Source organism: Cynocephalus volans, chromosome 9 (genome assembly GCF_027409185.1).
Source record: "Cynocephalus volans isolate mCynVol1 chromosome 9, mCynVol1.pri, whole genome shotgun sequence".
Classification (NCBI taxonomy): Eukaryota; Metazoa; Chordata; class Mammalia; order Dermoptera; family Cynocephalidae; genus Cynocephalus; species Cynocephalus volans.
In genome coordinates, this window is record NC_084468.1 from 92,576,920 (window position 1) to 92,592,976 (window position 16,057).

Consider the following 16,057-nt stretch of genomic DNA (forward strand, 5'->3'; position numbering starts at 1 on the left):
AGTATACACTATGATTTCTTCTCTATTTCATAAATTAAACAAAACCTTATCTTGCTTATTTGTATAATAAGCTTTTTTTTTTTTTTTTTTTTAAATTTTATTTTGTCGATATACATTGTGGCTGATTATTGCTCCCCATCACCAAAACCTCCCTCCCTTCTCCTTCCCCCCTCCCCCCCAACAATGTCCTTTCTGTTTGCTTGTCATATCAACTTCAAGTAATTGTGGTTGTTAAATCTTCTTCCCCCCCACCCCGGTTTGGTGTGTGTGTGTGTGTGTGAATTTATATATTAATTTTTAGCTCCCACCAATAAGTGAGAACATGTGGTATTTCTCTTTCTGTGCCTGACTCGTTTCACTTAATATAATTCTCTCAAGGTCCATCCATGTTGTTGCAAATGGCAGTATTTCATTCGTTTTTATAGCTGAGTAGTATTCCATTGTGTAGATGTATCACATTTTCCTTATCCACTCATCTGATGATGGACATTTGGGCTGGTTCCAACTCTTGGCTATTGTAAAGAGTGCTGCGATGAACATTGGGGAACAGGTATACCTTCGACTTGATGATTTCCATTCCTCTGGGTATATTCCCAACAGTGGGTAGCTGGGTCATATGGTAGATCTATCTGCAATTGTTTGAGGAACCTCCATACCATTTTCCATAGAGGCTGCACCATTTTGCAGTCCCACCAACAGTGTATGAGAGTTCCTTTTTCTCCGCAACCTCGCCAGCATTTATCGTTCAGAGTCTTTTGGATTTTAGCCATCCTAACTGGGGTTAGATGGTGTCTCAGTGTGGTTTTGATTTGCATTTCCCGGATGCTGAGTGATGTTGAGCATTTTTTCATATGTCTGCTGGCCATTTGTATATCTTCCTTAGAGAAATGCCTACTTAGCTCTTTTTCCCATTTTTTAATTGGGTTGCTTGTATAATAAGCTTTTTAAAAGAAGTTTTCAGTTAAAAAGTGTAAAAACTCATCTTTTTCATGTTGAAAATTCATTATCAGTATATAGTACAACATACACATCCATGTGAGATATGAAACAATTAGTGAAAAAATGAAAATTCTTAGAGGTAAATAATTTCTGTACTTTGTAATAGGAATCTATACAGAGACAAAATAGAAACCAATGTAATAGAAGATATCCACTATGGTGCTCTGAGAGCTGGCCATCTAACCAGGCACAGTCCAGCCACCTAATACATAGTCTAACAAATTCGTTTTTTAAGTCCTTATTTTTTTAATTGCTTATTTGAGGATTCCTCAATATTTTCATCTTTCTAAAGTACAGGAATCTAGATAGGCATTCTGCTTTAATAGGGGCCTGACAAATTTGGAAAAGGATGATTTCCAGTCTTTCATATTTAAAAGTTCAGTAAATATTATATTTTCATGTTAACTTTAAAAATAACAGCATTATATTGCTGATATTTAACTGAGGGTTAAGAAATCATCTTTTTGTTTGTACTGAACAAATATTAGCCTGATTATTTTCTATCTTTAATCTTTTCAGTTTATGTTTGGTCACTATTTGACAGATTATTTGTAGACACAGTCTCTGAAATCGCCGGTATCATCCAAGATATTATTAAATCCACTCATTGTGGTATTACTGGAATCTTAAGGAGTACACTGTCAATTCTATAAAACATCACTGAACAGGGAAATAAGGAAACTATGAATAAATATGGGACACATCCCTATTAATAAGGTACAGAACACAGCCTTATAAGACATCACTTCATAAATTCTCTGAAGAAGGTATTACTGACCCTTGATGTTGGATGGCCTTACTAAACTAACTTACAAGCAAAAAGCAATTTCCTTCCTATAAAACACACTCCTCCTTACTTATAAAAAGTGAAAGCAAGAAGTAATGCCTTCTAAAAAACATTCTAGGAAAGACAATGTAGAAATGTGCAGGGAACTGTGTATATCCATTTCAATCCAAACCATTTCAAAATACAAATACAAGTCAACAGAGTTTACATTTCAAAACGAACAGAGACAGTGAATCATTATTTCAATTTCTAGCACCTATCTACATTGTAGACACAAAGAGATATATGAATGATCACATGACTCAACTTGTTTGTAAATACAAAATTTAAAAAACTTTTGTTTTTCTCTATACTTCAATGTAAATGATGCTGAAAAAAAATGTTTTTATGTGCTGATCTATTTATCCATACTCATTTCCTTCTCCTACTTTTAGCCATTTTATCTTTTTTGTTTACATTTCCCTTTCTGCTTGCTTTGTAATTATTTGCTCATATTGACCTCTGATACTCTAATTTTATACTCATTTTTAACCAAGTAAGAATATTTCTAATTAACACCCTAACTTGCAGAATTTTTGGTGAATCAGACATAGCCTCTAGCTTTCCTACTTTATTCAAACAAAGTGAACTATATCGAACCATAATGATATAAATATAAATAAAACACAGCACCAGCTTCAAGTTGACTGAAATTTAGTAGCATGAATAATGTACAGGTAAAAACTTTAAATCAAGGGGGTATATGATAACTGTCATCAAAACAGTAAATAGGAGCCTATATGAGCAGTCTTGCAGTCTGTTCTAAAAGAAATACAAAACTGTAAGAAAATTCCCTGCCCTTAAAACATTTAGGATCTTGTTGAAAAGGTAAGACATAAAACAATATGTAATACCATAATAATAATGGTACTAGCAAAAAAATAGTAATAATAGTAACAATAACAATAAGAAATAAATAACACTTATTGAATATTTCTGTGTGCCAGGCATTTATAAATTTTATTATGTTTAACTTTTACAACCATCTTTTTATTTTCTATATGAGGAAAATGATACCTAGAGAACATAAGTTATTTGTCCAAGATTACACAAGAAGTAATGAAGCTTAAATTTGAAATGTTTTCCTGACTCAAAAGTGCATATTTTTAACTTCTGTTATACTTACTTCCAAAAGTTCAGAAAATTATTTTAGAAATTGGAATGTGGCTGAAGTTGTGCTGAATGAATTCACAAATGGGTTATATTATGATTTGGACTCTACTTACACAATTAAACAATGTTTAAATTTCTTATCAATTTACAATAGGCTTGCTCCATGTTGAACATTTTTGTGGGCAATTTTAGTTGTGAGAAAGACAAATAGCAGCCTGATTTTCTTAAGCTAGCATATCTATCCTTGAACTGAATTGAGATCAGCTATTAAATAATCGTTAGAAAAATATCTTAGTAGACTTGTAGGAAAGACTAAACTTTCTGATCTCTCTTCATGAGATTTAGTGATGGATTATCACCATATCTTATTGGGTCAAAATCATAAATTTAATCAAATATTGGTTAATTTTGACATAAGTCCTTGTAAAAAGACAAGGAAAGACATTTGCTTACCTTGTATTACATGAGAGTTGTCTTTCAAAAAGAAGTTATACAGGTATTTGGGAATAAAGGCAGACATACACGCATAAGCCAAAGCTAAGAAAGAACAAGGCAAAGGCATATAAAAAAATTAGTTAATAGGGTACACAACAAGCAGTTATCAGTAATCACTCAGCACACATTCCTTTAGTCTACTAGTAAACAACCATTATTGTAACAAGTGCTGGAAACACAAAATTAAGGGGAAAAAAGACTCTGCTTTAAAACAGAAAATATTTTGAACAACAAAAGATACCCATCCTAGTAACTTCAATTTCAAACTACTGTGGCAATTGTAATTCTGCAATAATAAAAACCTTTATTACCTAAACTTTATGTTTTTAAAAATTTCTTAACATGATCATGATTAATGAGCTATACAAACTTCATGACCCACAAACAGGAGTCTGAGAATTTTGGATTTAGGAATACTGGTTATAACCTGTACTTCCAAACACAGATCCCTTACTATTCTTGAATTGACATGAGTGATAAATTGGTTATGCCTAACTGAACATAGCAACAACACCTTTAGTCTAGACTAATGAGTGAGGATATCACAGGAAAGTACATTTTTAAAACCATTCATATAGCAAAATTCCAGTTCTCTGAGATTATGCTATCTCTACTTAGTTCCAGAAATCTATGCGAATTCTGACACGAAACAGACAAAATTTGAAAAAATGGAGATTCTGAGATTAGGCATCTAGAATTTCATGCTACATATGGTAACATGCTTTATATGTGATATCATTAGGGATCTGGAATTTGAGTCAATTGAATCTAACAAATATTTATTGAAACACCTACAATAAAAAAGGCATTACAGCAGAGGGGCAGAAAATGAAATACCAGTCAAAAAAAAAAAAAAAAAAAACCTGTTTAAAAAAAGGGTTACATTAGTACATAAGTAAGTAGAATACAAGATAGACACAAGATAACTTCCTTGAAAAACAGGAAATACATTTTGGCTGTATGGGTTCAGGAAGAATAAGAAAAAACTTCATTAAGGAGGTAGTGTTTGAAATGATAGGCTTTGTAGATATAGGATTAGGGAGAAACACAGCCAATATTGACTTCTTTACAATTTTTTTAGAAAGTATACTTAGACTAAAACTAATCTCTAAAGAAGTCAGAATTTTTTCCAAAGTTCATAAAAATTGTCACCAAAGTAGGTAAATGCATTTAGAATAACCAAATTCCTAACAAATCTCTAGTCACAGCCCGGTCATAACTGAAACTCTACAGTAACAAATTAATCCTTTACACCCTCTAAAATGAGTCTAACATTATTTCACAGAAATTTACAGTATCTACCAGGGGACGATCAAGAACCTAAAACAAATATAAAAACCTTTCATGTTTGAATCAAATATTTTAGAATAATATGCACAATTATTATTTAAATGATAAAGGGGCTTACCTTCATTATTGAAATTTAGATACAGGAATGGAGCACAAAGTGAGTCAAGACCTGATGCAAAGGGGTTGAGAAAAAGGAGTCAAATGAATATAATAATACAGTAGAATTGTAGAAATATACATTAATGAATTCTCTGTATTACCTTCAAATAGATTAAACATTATAAGTATTATCCATTCAGAAATGTATTACTTCGTGAGTTACTGTGAGGAGTAAATGATTGTGTCTGGCACATAGTAAGTGGTCAATACAAATCAGTTATTATTATTATCAATATTATTATGAATATAATACAACAATAGAAAAATGTAAAAAATGTTAGGAGACTTGGGATATGGTTCCATTTGATACTAACTGTGTGATCTTTGCAATTACTTAACATCTTCATGCATATTTTCTCATCTAGGAGATGGAGATTTGCCTTATATGTTTTTTTCTTTGGGATTATTAAAAAAATCTTTTAAAATTTTAAAAATTATGAAGTGAAATACAAATATACAACATATTTTTTTTATTGATAATAATGCTGTTCATATGTTGTTATGTTGATAGAATGCACATAAATCTACCTGTAATTGTTAAGAGGATATAGAACACCTTTGAAGTAGATAGAGTTGGGAAAAATAATAGCTTCATTTTAAGTATGGTCAGCGAAAAATAAAGAATTGAAATATAAAAACTACTGCTCATAACAACACATTAAAAAACTGGGCTGTGTGCATTGGGTTTCTTGTTTGTGAATTTATCAATAACCACAAAAATAATAATGCCAAAACCTAAAAATCAAGGATCTGGGTTATTAAAGATAACAGGGAAAAATACAGAAAATAAATAAAATGAGTGGTTCAGGATCATACTCTACTTTAATTCCTAATAACCATGATAAGCATAAATTAAAAATTATTAAATAGTAAGAATCTCAACTAGCCCAAAATTATTTATGGCTTAAAATTATTTTGTTATTTGCTTAAGTGCTAAAAAATGTATCCACAAAGATTACAATAGCACCGAATAGTCTTTCTGTTCTCCTAATCAACGTGATAAGTTGTTTCACTTTAAATATCATGCATTTAAATTAGAGGTACTAGGCATTAGACAAAGTTTTTTTAAGAAGTCCTCATATAAAATCTTTCAAAAAATGAATCAGAGCTTAAAATTGACTTTTCTCAAAGCCAAGGATGTTTTGACATTTTTATATTAATTTTTAAAATTGTATTATGCAACAAACTCCTAATACTCCAACAAGACTCTTAAAAACTAAAAAAGTTACCTTGCCAATAGACAAGATCAGGATGAGATACCACCCAGGCTTTTAATACACGCCTAAATTTTGCATGACCTTCTGGTGATGATAACAGTTCATCATACTGATGACAGCGAGGAATATCCACTTCAATCTGTAAAACAGCAAAGAAATAAGGTGGAACTATAACATTCAGGGTGAACTCCCAATAAATCATTAACGCTTACTCTTTCAATGAATAAGGAAGAGGAGATATTATAATATGAATTTCAGAATAAAACACCTTTATAAATCTAGCATCTAAAGTTTTTAAATTTTTTATTAATCTTCTAGAAACATCCAAGAAGTTACATGTATACCAAAATAGGAAAAACAGACCATTTCTTTTTAAAAAGTGTGTATTAATAGAGTTTTCAAAAACACCTTCCTTTAGAACCTTGTGTAAATAAATGGTAAGTTCTTCAGAAGAAGAGTTACAATTATTTTAAAAAGGTTACTTGACCTAAGTCCTTCAAGGTGTTGTTCTAACTTACTAATATACAACTGTAAGAGTTTTGGGAGTGGTTGAATATTCACAATGAAAGGAAGAAAATCTCTTCATGCCCTTCTAAAATTTAAAGATTTGGTAGAATTATCCTAGGTTGCTTAAGAAAATCTAAATCATACTTGTCTGTCTGTAGGAATTGGAGTGTCTTTATCAATTGAGTCATACTTGGCATGAATAGCCCCCTGCAAAAAAATAAGAGAAGATCTATTAATTCATCATATCCTTAATAAAATTGATAATATAGGAAAAGTCTATTTCTTATAAATATTGATCTTTGAAAACCTACCCAACTACAGATAGGCACATTCAAACCCAAGGTATACCTCAAGAAAAGTTCTCTACATTTTTGGCAATCTGTGATGACGATCTGTGATAAGTGATAGTCTGCCATTTTGCTGAGGCAGACCCATGAATTACATCCACCAGGATGAGTCACTTAGCTAGTGAGCATGCTTAGTCAACCTCCCAGCCTCCACAACGCAACATTACCTTGTTGTTCTCTATTCATTGTTATCTCATAAATAGCAACTTTCATGAAGAAATACAATTTTTTGTGTGTGTGGCGAGGGGTTGTCCTACAAGAAATTTTCTTGTTAGCTGGTAATGAAAGCAAAAATAAAATAAAATTGTTCAAAAGAGTGGTAGTTTTGCACCAGAAAACAAAAGTTTGGGGTAAATTAAAGAGTGGATATCATGTAATTATAGAATTATTAGGGACTAAAGGGGTCATTTATATTTTTCAGTTATACTGGTACAGAAGGAATAACTGAATAAATTACTTCAAATTTTGGTCATGTTCTAAAGGACCAAGCATGAAAAAATTCTTATTATTCTGGCTTACCATCATGGTAGAGACAGAGCCAGGAATCTGGGTTTAAACTCTGTCATTATTTGCTATATCAACTTTTTTGGGACATCTATTTAATGAGAGATTTGAACAACCTGACATCAGTCATCTTGGACTTTCACATTATATGATTCTACAATTATAATGATTAATGTGTGCTATGGAACAATAGGCATTCTTGTAAAGTAACCAATCAAATTCAAAGGTATTCTTAGACTCTCATTCTCAAGGGAATCAGGAATGAAGAAAGGAAATTCTTTCAACAGAGTTGAAAAAGACCCAAAATAGCTGAGGGAATTAAAAAAAAAGGAGTGTGGTGATAGATATCTGTAAGAGAATACAGGAAGATAGGATGACAAAGAAATTGATAGAAGATGAAAAAAACTGGCAGAGATTTGGCCCATTATCATGATTGCTGTCATCAGAGTTTTCTGTTAGTACTGCAAGTCAGCCTAATAATTTTGTGACACCCTTCCTTTTCTCAGTGTCATAGATAAAAGTATTGTAGAAGACAAAGTAGCTTTTTCTTTTGGCAGCATGGTCAAGGAGGAATAGGTGTACCAAAAACCACTAAATTATGTTAGTAATTTTGACAAGGCACAAATTGGACTGAAAGATTTCCTCAGACTTACACAAAACAACTTATATGTAGGTAATCATATTGCAAAATAATTATACATTATAAGCAGGGCTACTACCCATTTGTAACTGATATATATTTTAAAAATATTCTCTGATTTTAAAATAATAATCAAGATATTTTTCTCTAAGAATCATTCAATAAAATATTAAACACCATAAATCTAACACACTTTGAATTATCTATTCGATTTTTTCCTGTATTCGTTCCACTTAAAATTACCAAGTATGCCAATACTCACATTTTACCATTTTACTCACATTTCACTAACTTGAAAAATATATATTCAGAAAGCACTATTGCTGTTCACCTTCTCTTAGTACTGTTAATTAGCTTTTCTTTTCTTTTTTACCTCAACTCCCAGAAGAGCAGCCCAGGTTAAACCTCTCATAAGAGGAGGAATGTCAACTCTTGCTTCTTTCCAGATTTGATTTTTTTTGTATGGATAAGCCTATGATATGAAGAAAGAAATAAAAAAAGGTCTCAAATCATCAAGTGCCATCTTTTAGTCTAGATAGTTCTGAATATACTAGTGTTAAAGATGAAATGACCTGCAGTAAATTTCTAAGTATCTGCAATTACTGTGTGTAGAGTTATTAATACATATAAATAAGCAGTGGAATGGGTCCCTAACCCCTTGCAAAACTCGTATAATACAATCAAAAAGAGGAGCTGATTCTACTTATTTTTTAAAACTTCCTCTTTGTTTTACTCAATTCACATTTACTCTAAAAGAATGAGAGTTCCAATCTCAGTATACCTTTGCTAACTTTGCTAATTTAGAATGCAAACAAACCTTATTTTAATTTGCATTTTTTCATTCCTAGTGAAGATGAAAATTTAAAAAGATTTACTGACTAATTGTATTTGTGCTATGTACTTTATCCATTTCTTTTTTTCAATATTGATACTTTCTCCTATTTTTTAAGTCTTTAAAAAGTTAAGATATTGTTCCTTTGTGTACATGATTTTGCATATATTTCTGCATCTTGTTTTTACTTTTTAATTTTACTTACTGTGAACATGTACCATTTTTAAAACTGATGAAAGTTAACTGGAAAAGATGGGTCATAAAAAGTAGTCTTCCCATGATATCAAGATTCCCTAAGAATTACCAATGAAATTTAAAAAAAAGAGAAAGAATTGCATATGGACTATTAACATTTTATACATTAGAATTCCTACCTTTAGCAGCCTATCAAAGAGAATAATCCTGTTTAGTTGGTACTCTGTGTCCCTCTCTCTGATGATTAAAGGGAGAGTTGCAGCTGCAGACAACTCATTATTGCTATTTGAATGAGGTAAATTAGACTGGCTATAAAAGAGAAACAAAAGCAAAAAAAATTGACAAAAGGTACAAAATTTTAATCAACAAAACAAAATGTTTTATATTCTATTTAGAAATCACTTTTTAAAAAAGTGTACAAACTTCTTACAAACCCAACAGAAAAAGAAAGTAAAATGAGACTATATATACTCACTCATCTTCGAGTAATGGGTAAAATGCTTCTCCACCAACATCTTTTAATCTCTGAAAATTTAAAGACAAGTATTTATGTATGAACATCTTAGGCAGAAACACTGATTTGCATTTAAAAAGAAAAGTAAGATAAAAATTATAAGTTTATAAAGGTATCAAGAAAAGTATAAAATAGAATCTAACAATTAGTTCTTATCATAAACATGAAAACATACTATGCCCCTACTGATTAAGATTTAACTATAAAAAATAGCTTTCATTTTTTTTTTTTACCTCTAAGTATTGTTCATAAATCAGACACCTATCATAATATTTTTCTAAACACAATTCAGAATTACTAACATTAGTATAATTCTTAATAAATAGATAAAATATTTTTAAATCATATGAAGAAAGACTTAAGAAGTACTCTTTTTATATATATCGATTAATAAGTCAGATTTACTTTTGCTTTGGCATAATACAAACTAAGTCAAAAGTAAAAGTGCTAATAAAAGGATTCTAAAAAATTTCTCATAGCATACTTTGAACATATATAAACTGACAAAATTTAATTAATGATTTTTTTCTTTTAAATCTTTATAATATATGTTGCTCCAACTAATAACATTGCCAGGATTACAGGTATTCTTCAAAAACGTTAGTGGGCAAGCAGCAGTAAAGTATAATCCTAACCATATCCTAAGCAGGGTGATTAAAGTTAATGCCATCCTGCCTGCTGCTCTGCTCTTCAACTTCCAACTTGAAGGCAGAGTATCTGCTCCTAAGGGGATTAACAAAAAAGTTCAAGCTCTGCATGTAGCCAGCACTGATCTTCTGTGATTAGAGTCGTTGTCCATCCATGTAAGTTATTCCCAGAACTTTAAAAGTCAAAGAAAAATCTTTTACCCAACACCGAGAATTTGGAAAACTGGATTTACGTCTAACTCTTCTCTTAAAATTGATGTGCTATGCATTTACATTTAAATCTCTAGGAATTTCGTTCATAGATTAAAATTTTAAGAAAAGAAATAAAATATTGCCAAACTTTATGGCATTATTAGTACATACAGCTTGTTAAAATTTAGCTTGTACTATCATGAATGTTATAGATATCATAAATATCTTTTGTTTGTCTTTTCTAATTAAAAATTTAGCACATTAAGGATAAAAAAGGGCGAAAATACATAGAAACATTTAAGATGAAAATTATTATTTGCTTTCTATATTATTTTAAAAATTAGCAAATTAACATTTCTAAATAATTATAGAAAAAAGTATTCTAAATTTCAAAAGTAGAACTACAAAGGAATTGAGACAGTAGAATTAAAGTGATCTACAGATTCAATGCAATCCCCATCAAAATACCAATGATTTTCTTCACAAAAATAGAAAAAAAAAATCTTAAAATTCATCTGGAACAACAAAAGACCCAGAATAGCCAAAGCAATCCTGAGCAAAAAGTAAATAAATAAATAAATAAAACTGGAGGCATTACACTACCTGACTTCAAATTATACTACAAAGCTATAGGTACCAAAACAAGATGGTACTGGCATAAAAACAGACACATGGACCAATGGAACAGAATAGAGAACCCAGAAATCAACCCAAGTAATTACAGCCAACTGATCTCTGACAAAGGTGCCAAGAAGTATGTTCCCAATGTATATTGGGAAAAAGACAGCCTCTTCAGTAAATGGTGCTGGGAAAGCAAGATATCCATGTGTAGAAGAATGACACTAGACCCATACCTCTTGCCATATACAAAAATCAACTCAAAATGTATTAAAGACTTAAATGTAAGACCTGAAACTATGAAAGTCCCAGAAGAAAACATAGGGGAAACACTTCAGGATGTAGGACTGGGCAAAGACTTTATGAATTAGACCCCAAAAGCAGAAGCAACAAAAGAAAGAATAAACAAATGAGATTATATTAAACTAAAAAGCTTCTGCACAGCAAAGGAAACAATCCACAGAGTGAAAAGACAACATAGTGAATGGGAGAAAATATTTGCAAAGCATACATCTGACAAGGGATTAATATCTATAACATACAAGGAACTCAACCAATTATACAGTAAAAGAACAAATAACCCAATTAAAAAATTGGCAAAGGAACTAGATATTTTTCAAAGGAAGACATACAAATGGCCAACAGATACATGAAAAAATGGTGAACATCACTAATCATCAGGGAAATGCAAATCAAAACCACATTGAGATATCATTTCATCCCAGCTAGACTGGCTATTATCAAAATGACTGAGAATAATAAATGTTGGTGAGGATGTGGAGAAAAGGGAACTCTTCTACACTGCTGGTAGGACTGTAAATTAGTACAGCCACTATGGAAAACAGTATGGAGGCTTCTCAAACAACTATAGATAGAACTACCATATGATCCAGCAATCCCACTTCTGGGTCTATACCCAAAGGAATGGAAATCATCATGTTGAAGGGATACCTGCACTCCCATGTTCATTGCAGCTCTATTTACAATAGCCAACACATGGAACCAATCTAAATGTCCATCAGCACACAACTAGCTAAGGAAAACATAGTATATATACACAGTGGAATACTACACAACCATAAAAAAGAATGAAATTCTTCCATTCAAGCAACATGGATGAGCTTGGAGAAAATTATGTGAAGAGAAATAAGCCAGGCACAGAAAGAGAAATACCTCATGTCCTCACTCATAAGTGGGAACTAAGAAACAAAGAAAGACCATAATAAAATGTTGAATTTTCAGAAGGAGAGAACAGACCTATAGTTACTAGAGGTGGGAAAGGGGGAGGAAGAGGGGAAATAGGAAGTAATTGGGTAAGGGTCACAAAAAGTAATTATGATTTGTAATGATGAACATGCTAATAATAATGATTTGATCATCACATACTGTACACAAATACTGATAGTCAGCTCTGTACCTCATAAATATGTGTACATAAGAATATTTAAAATAAAAAATAAAAAGATAAATATCATGCAAAAATAAGAATTTCTGCCATATATCACCTTTCATGAAGCATTTCAAATAAAATTTGTACCATGCAAAAAAAACAAAACAAAAATCAAACAAACAAAAAAACCCCTACTAAAAAGCAAAGAGAAGAAAAGAATGAAAAAAAAAAAAAAACAAAAACCAGAACAGGATATTCAAGAACTGTGAGACAATTACAAAAGGTGTAATATACATGTAATAGGAATAACAGAAGAAGAAAGAAAGAAAGAGAATAAATATTTGAAATAATAGTAACTGATAAATTTCCAAAATTAATCAGACACCAAATCAAAGATCCAGGAAGCTCTGAGAATAAACACTAGCAGTGTAAATACCAAAAATATACACCTAGGCGTATCATATTCAAACTGCAGAAAATGAAAGACAAGGAGAAAATCTTGAAAGAAGTCAGGGGAAAGAAAAGTATCTTACTTATAGAAGAACAAGAATAAGAATTCCATTGGATTTCTCCTAAAAAAAAAAAAAAAAAAAAAAAAAAGGAAGCATGCAAGGAAGAAATGAAGAAAGGGAAATAGTGAAAAATAGGAAAAGAAAGTAGTGAAAGAAAAACACTCACCAACCTACAATTCTGTATCAAAAGTAAAGGAGAAATAGATTTCCTTAGACAAACAAAAATAGAGGAAATTTGTTGCCAGCAGACCTGCCTTACAAGAAATATTCTTTAGGGGGAAGGAAAATGATATAGGTGAAAAATTTGAATCTATCTAAAGAAAGGAAGAGTTAGAATTTAGAGAAGGAACAAATGAAGGAAAATATCTCTTTTATTTTTCTTATTCTTAACTGATGTAGAAGATAAAAGTATGTTCCAAATAATAATAGCAACAGTTTATTTAGTATTACCCAATAGATAAGTGAAATTACTGACAGAAATGTACTAAGGGATGGGAGGAAGGAACTGGGAATACACTATTATAGAATATCTGTACTATCTGGAAGCATAGTGAAAGTGAATATATTATTTGTGAGTCTATATTATAAACTCGAAGGCAGAGACTAAAAAGTATTTAAGAAGAACTATGATATGCCAAGAGAGAAGAGAAAACAGAATCATGTAAAATGCTTAATTAAAACCAGAGAAAGCAGAAAAAGAGCAAAGAAGAAGAAGAAGAAGGAGCAGCAGCAGCAGCAGGACAACAAAGGAACCAGTTAATATATGGTAGACATCAATCTAATTTATCAATAATCACTTTAAATATGAAGTCTAAATACACCAATTAAAAGACCAAAACTGTCAGTATGGATACAGAAACAAGACCAAACTATACATTGTGTACAACAAACTCATTTAAAATATAAAGACACAGATAGATTAAAAGTAAAGGGGTGGAGAAAGATATACCATTCTAACAATAACCAAAAGAGAGCTGAAAGAGTTGTATTAATTTCAAACAAAGCAGATATCTAAGCAAGGACAATTACGATATGTGCCAATTCCCTGAAAGATACAATTTCCGAAAACTCACACAAAAATCTGAACAGACCCATATCTATCAGGGAAATTGAATCAATAATTAATAACCTTCCTTAACAGAAGAAGCACAATATGAGCTCACTGGTGAATAACACCAAACACTTAAAGAAGAAATTATAACAATGTCTTCCAGAAAACAGAGGCAGAGGGAAGACTTCCTACCTCACTTTTCTGAGGACAGCATTACCTTAATACCAAAATAGACAATAACAATTCAAGGAAGAAAAACTGCAGACCAATAACTTTCATGAGCATGATACAAAAATCCTCAAAATAATGTTCGCATTTGAATCCAAATAATGTGTAGAAAGAATTATACACCACAACCACAAGTGAATTCTATTTCAGGTATACAAGGGTGGTTCAACACCCAAAAATAAATTGACATAATCAATCACGTCCACAGGTTAAAGAAAAAAAAATCCTATGATCATATCAGCAGATGCAGAAAAGCATTTGACAAAATCCAACACCCAACATCTTGATTAAAACTCTCAGCAAAATCTAACATCTTGGTAAAAACTCTCAGAAAAATAAGAATAGAGGGGAACTTCCTCATTCCAATAATGAACATATACAAAAGCATACAGCTAATATTATACTTAATGGTGAAAAATTGCATGTTTTTCTGCTGAGATCAGGAACAAGACAAGGACGTACCCTTTCACCACTTGTATTCAACATTATATTGGAAGTCCTAGTTAATACAATAAGACAAGAAAAGGTATACAGATTAGGAAGGAAGTAACAAAAGTCTTAGTTCACAAATGATATGACTGTTTATGTAAGAAAAATCCCAAACAATCAGAAAAGAAAAACAAAAATGCAAAATCCACCTCCTGAAATTTAATTAGTGATTATAATTAGGTTGCAGGATACATTGTTAATGTACTAACATTGATAGTTTTCTTATATATGAGCAATAAAAAAATGGAATTTGAAATTAAAAACACAGCACCATTTACATTAGCACCAAAAAAAAGAAAGAGAGAGAGAGAGAGATACTGAGGTATAAATCTAATAAAGTATGTACGAAATCTATATGAGAAAAATTACAAAACTCTGATGAAAGAGATCAAATAAAATACAAATAAATGGAGAGATATTCCATGTTCATAAGTAGGAAGACTCAGTATTGCTAAGATGTCAATTCTTCCCAACTTGATCTACAGATTCAATGCAATCCCAGTCAAAATTCCAGCAAATTACTTTGTGGACATTGACAAATCTACTACCTGAAGCAACAGAAACTCTCTCTTATTGCTGTGGGGAATGCAAATGGTACGTTACTTTGGAAGACAGTTTGCCAGTTTCCTACAATCCAGTAATTGCACTTCTAGGTATTTATCCAAATGAGTTGAGAACATATGTCCACACAAAAACTTGCACATGAATTTTTTGTAGCAGCTTTATTTATAACTGCCAAAAATCTGAAACAGCCAAAATGTCCTTCACTAGGTAAACGAATAAACTGTGGCACATCCACACAATGGAATATTATTCAGTAATAAAAACAAATGAGCCTCAAGATGTGAAATGACATAAAGATACCTTAAATGCATATTGCTAAGTGAAAGAAGCCAATCGAAAAAGGCTATTTACATATGTATCCAAGTATATGACATTCTGGAAAATGCAAAACTATGAAGACAATGAAAAGAACAGTGGTTGCCAGGGGATCTGGGGTGGTGTGGGAGTGGGATGGAGAAGAGGGATAATCAGGTGGGGCACAGGGGATTTTTAGAGCATTGAAACTGTAATGGTGATATAACAACTACAATTACTTGAAGTTGATACGACAAGCAAACAGAAAGGACAATGTTGGGTGGGAGGGAAGAGAGGAAGGAGGGAGGGAGGTCTGGGTAAGGGGCAACAATAATCAACCACAATGTATATCGACAAAATAAAATTAAAAAAAAAAAAAAAGAAACTGTAATGGTGAATATATGACATTATACATTTGTCAAACTCACAGAGCT

The 16,057-nt window shown here is 31.5% G+C and overlaps 1 protein-coding gene across 1 annotated transcript in view; it reads right to left on the reverse strand.

The window, feature by feature from the left end:
• The window catches only part of TBCK (TBC1 domain containing kinase), a 226,077-nt gene that overhangs the window by 137,588 nt on the left and 72,432 nt on the right, over positions 1-16,057 (reverse strand). Inside the window, exons 12-18 of the mRNA XM_063108114.1 lie at positions 9,600-9,649; positions 9,304-9,433; positions 8,471-8,569; positions 6,751-6,813; positions 6,112-6,238; positions 4,842-4,892; positions 3,392-3,475 (exon numbers count right to left, since the gene is read on the reverse strand). Of these exons, the coding sequence (XP_062964184.1) occupies positions 3,392-3,475; positions 4,842-4,892; positions 6,112-6,238; positions 6,751-6,813; positions 8,471-8,569; positions 9,304-9,433; positions 9,600-9,649 (604 nt within the window). The remainder of the gene's footprint in view (positions 1-3,391; positions 3,476-4,841; positions 4,893-6,111; positions 6,239-6,750; positions 6,814-8,470; positions 8,570-9,303; positions 9,434-9,599; positions 9,650-16,057) is intronic.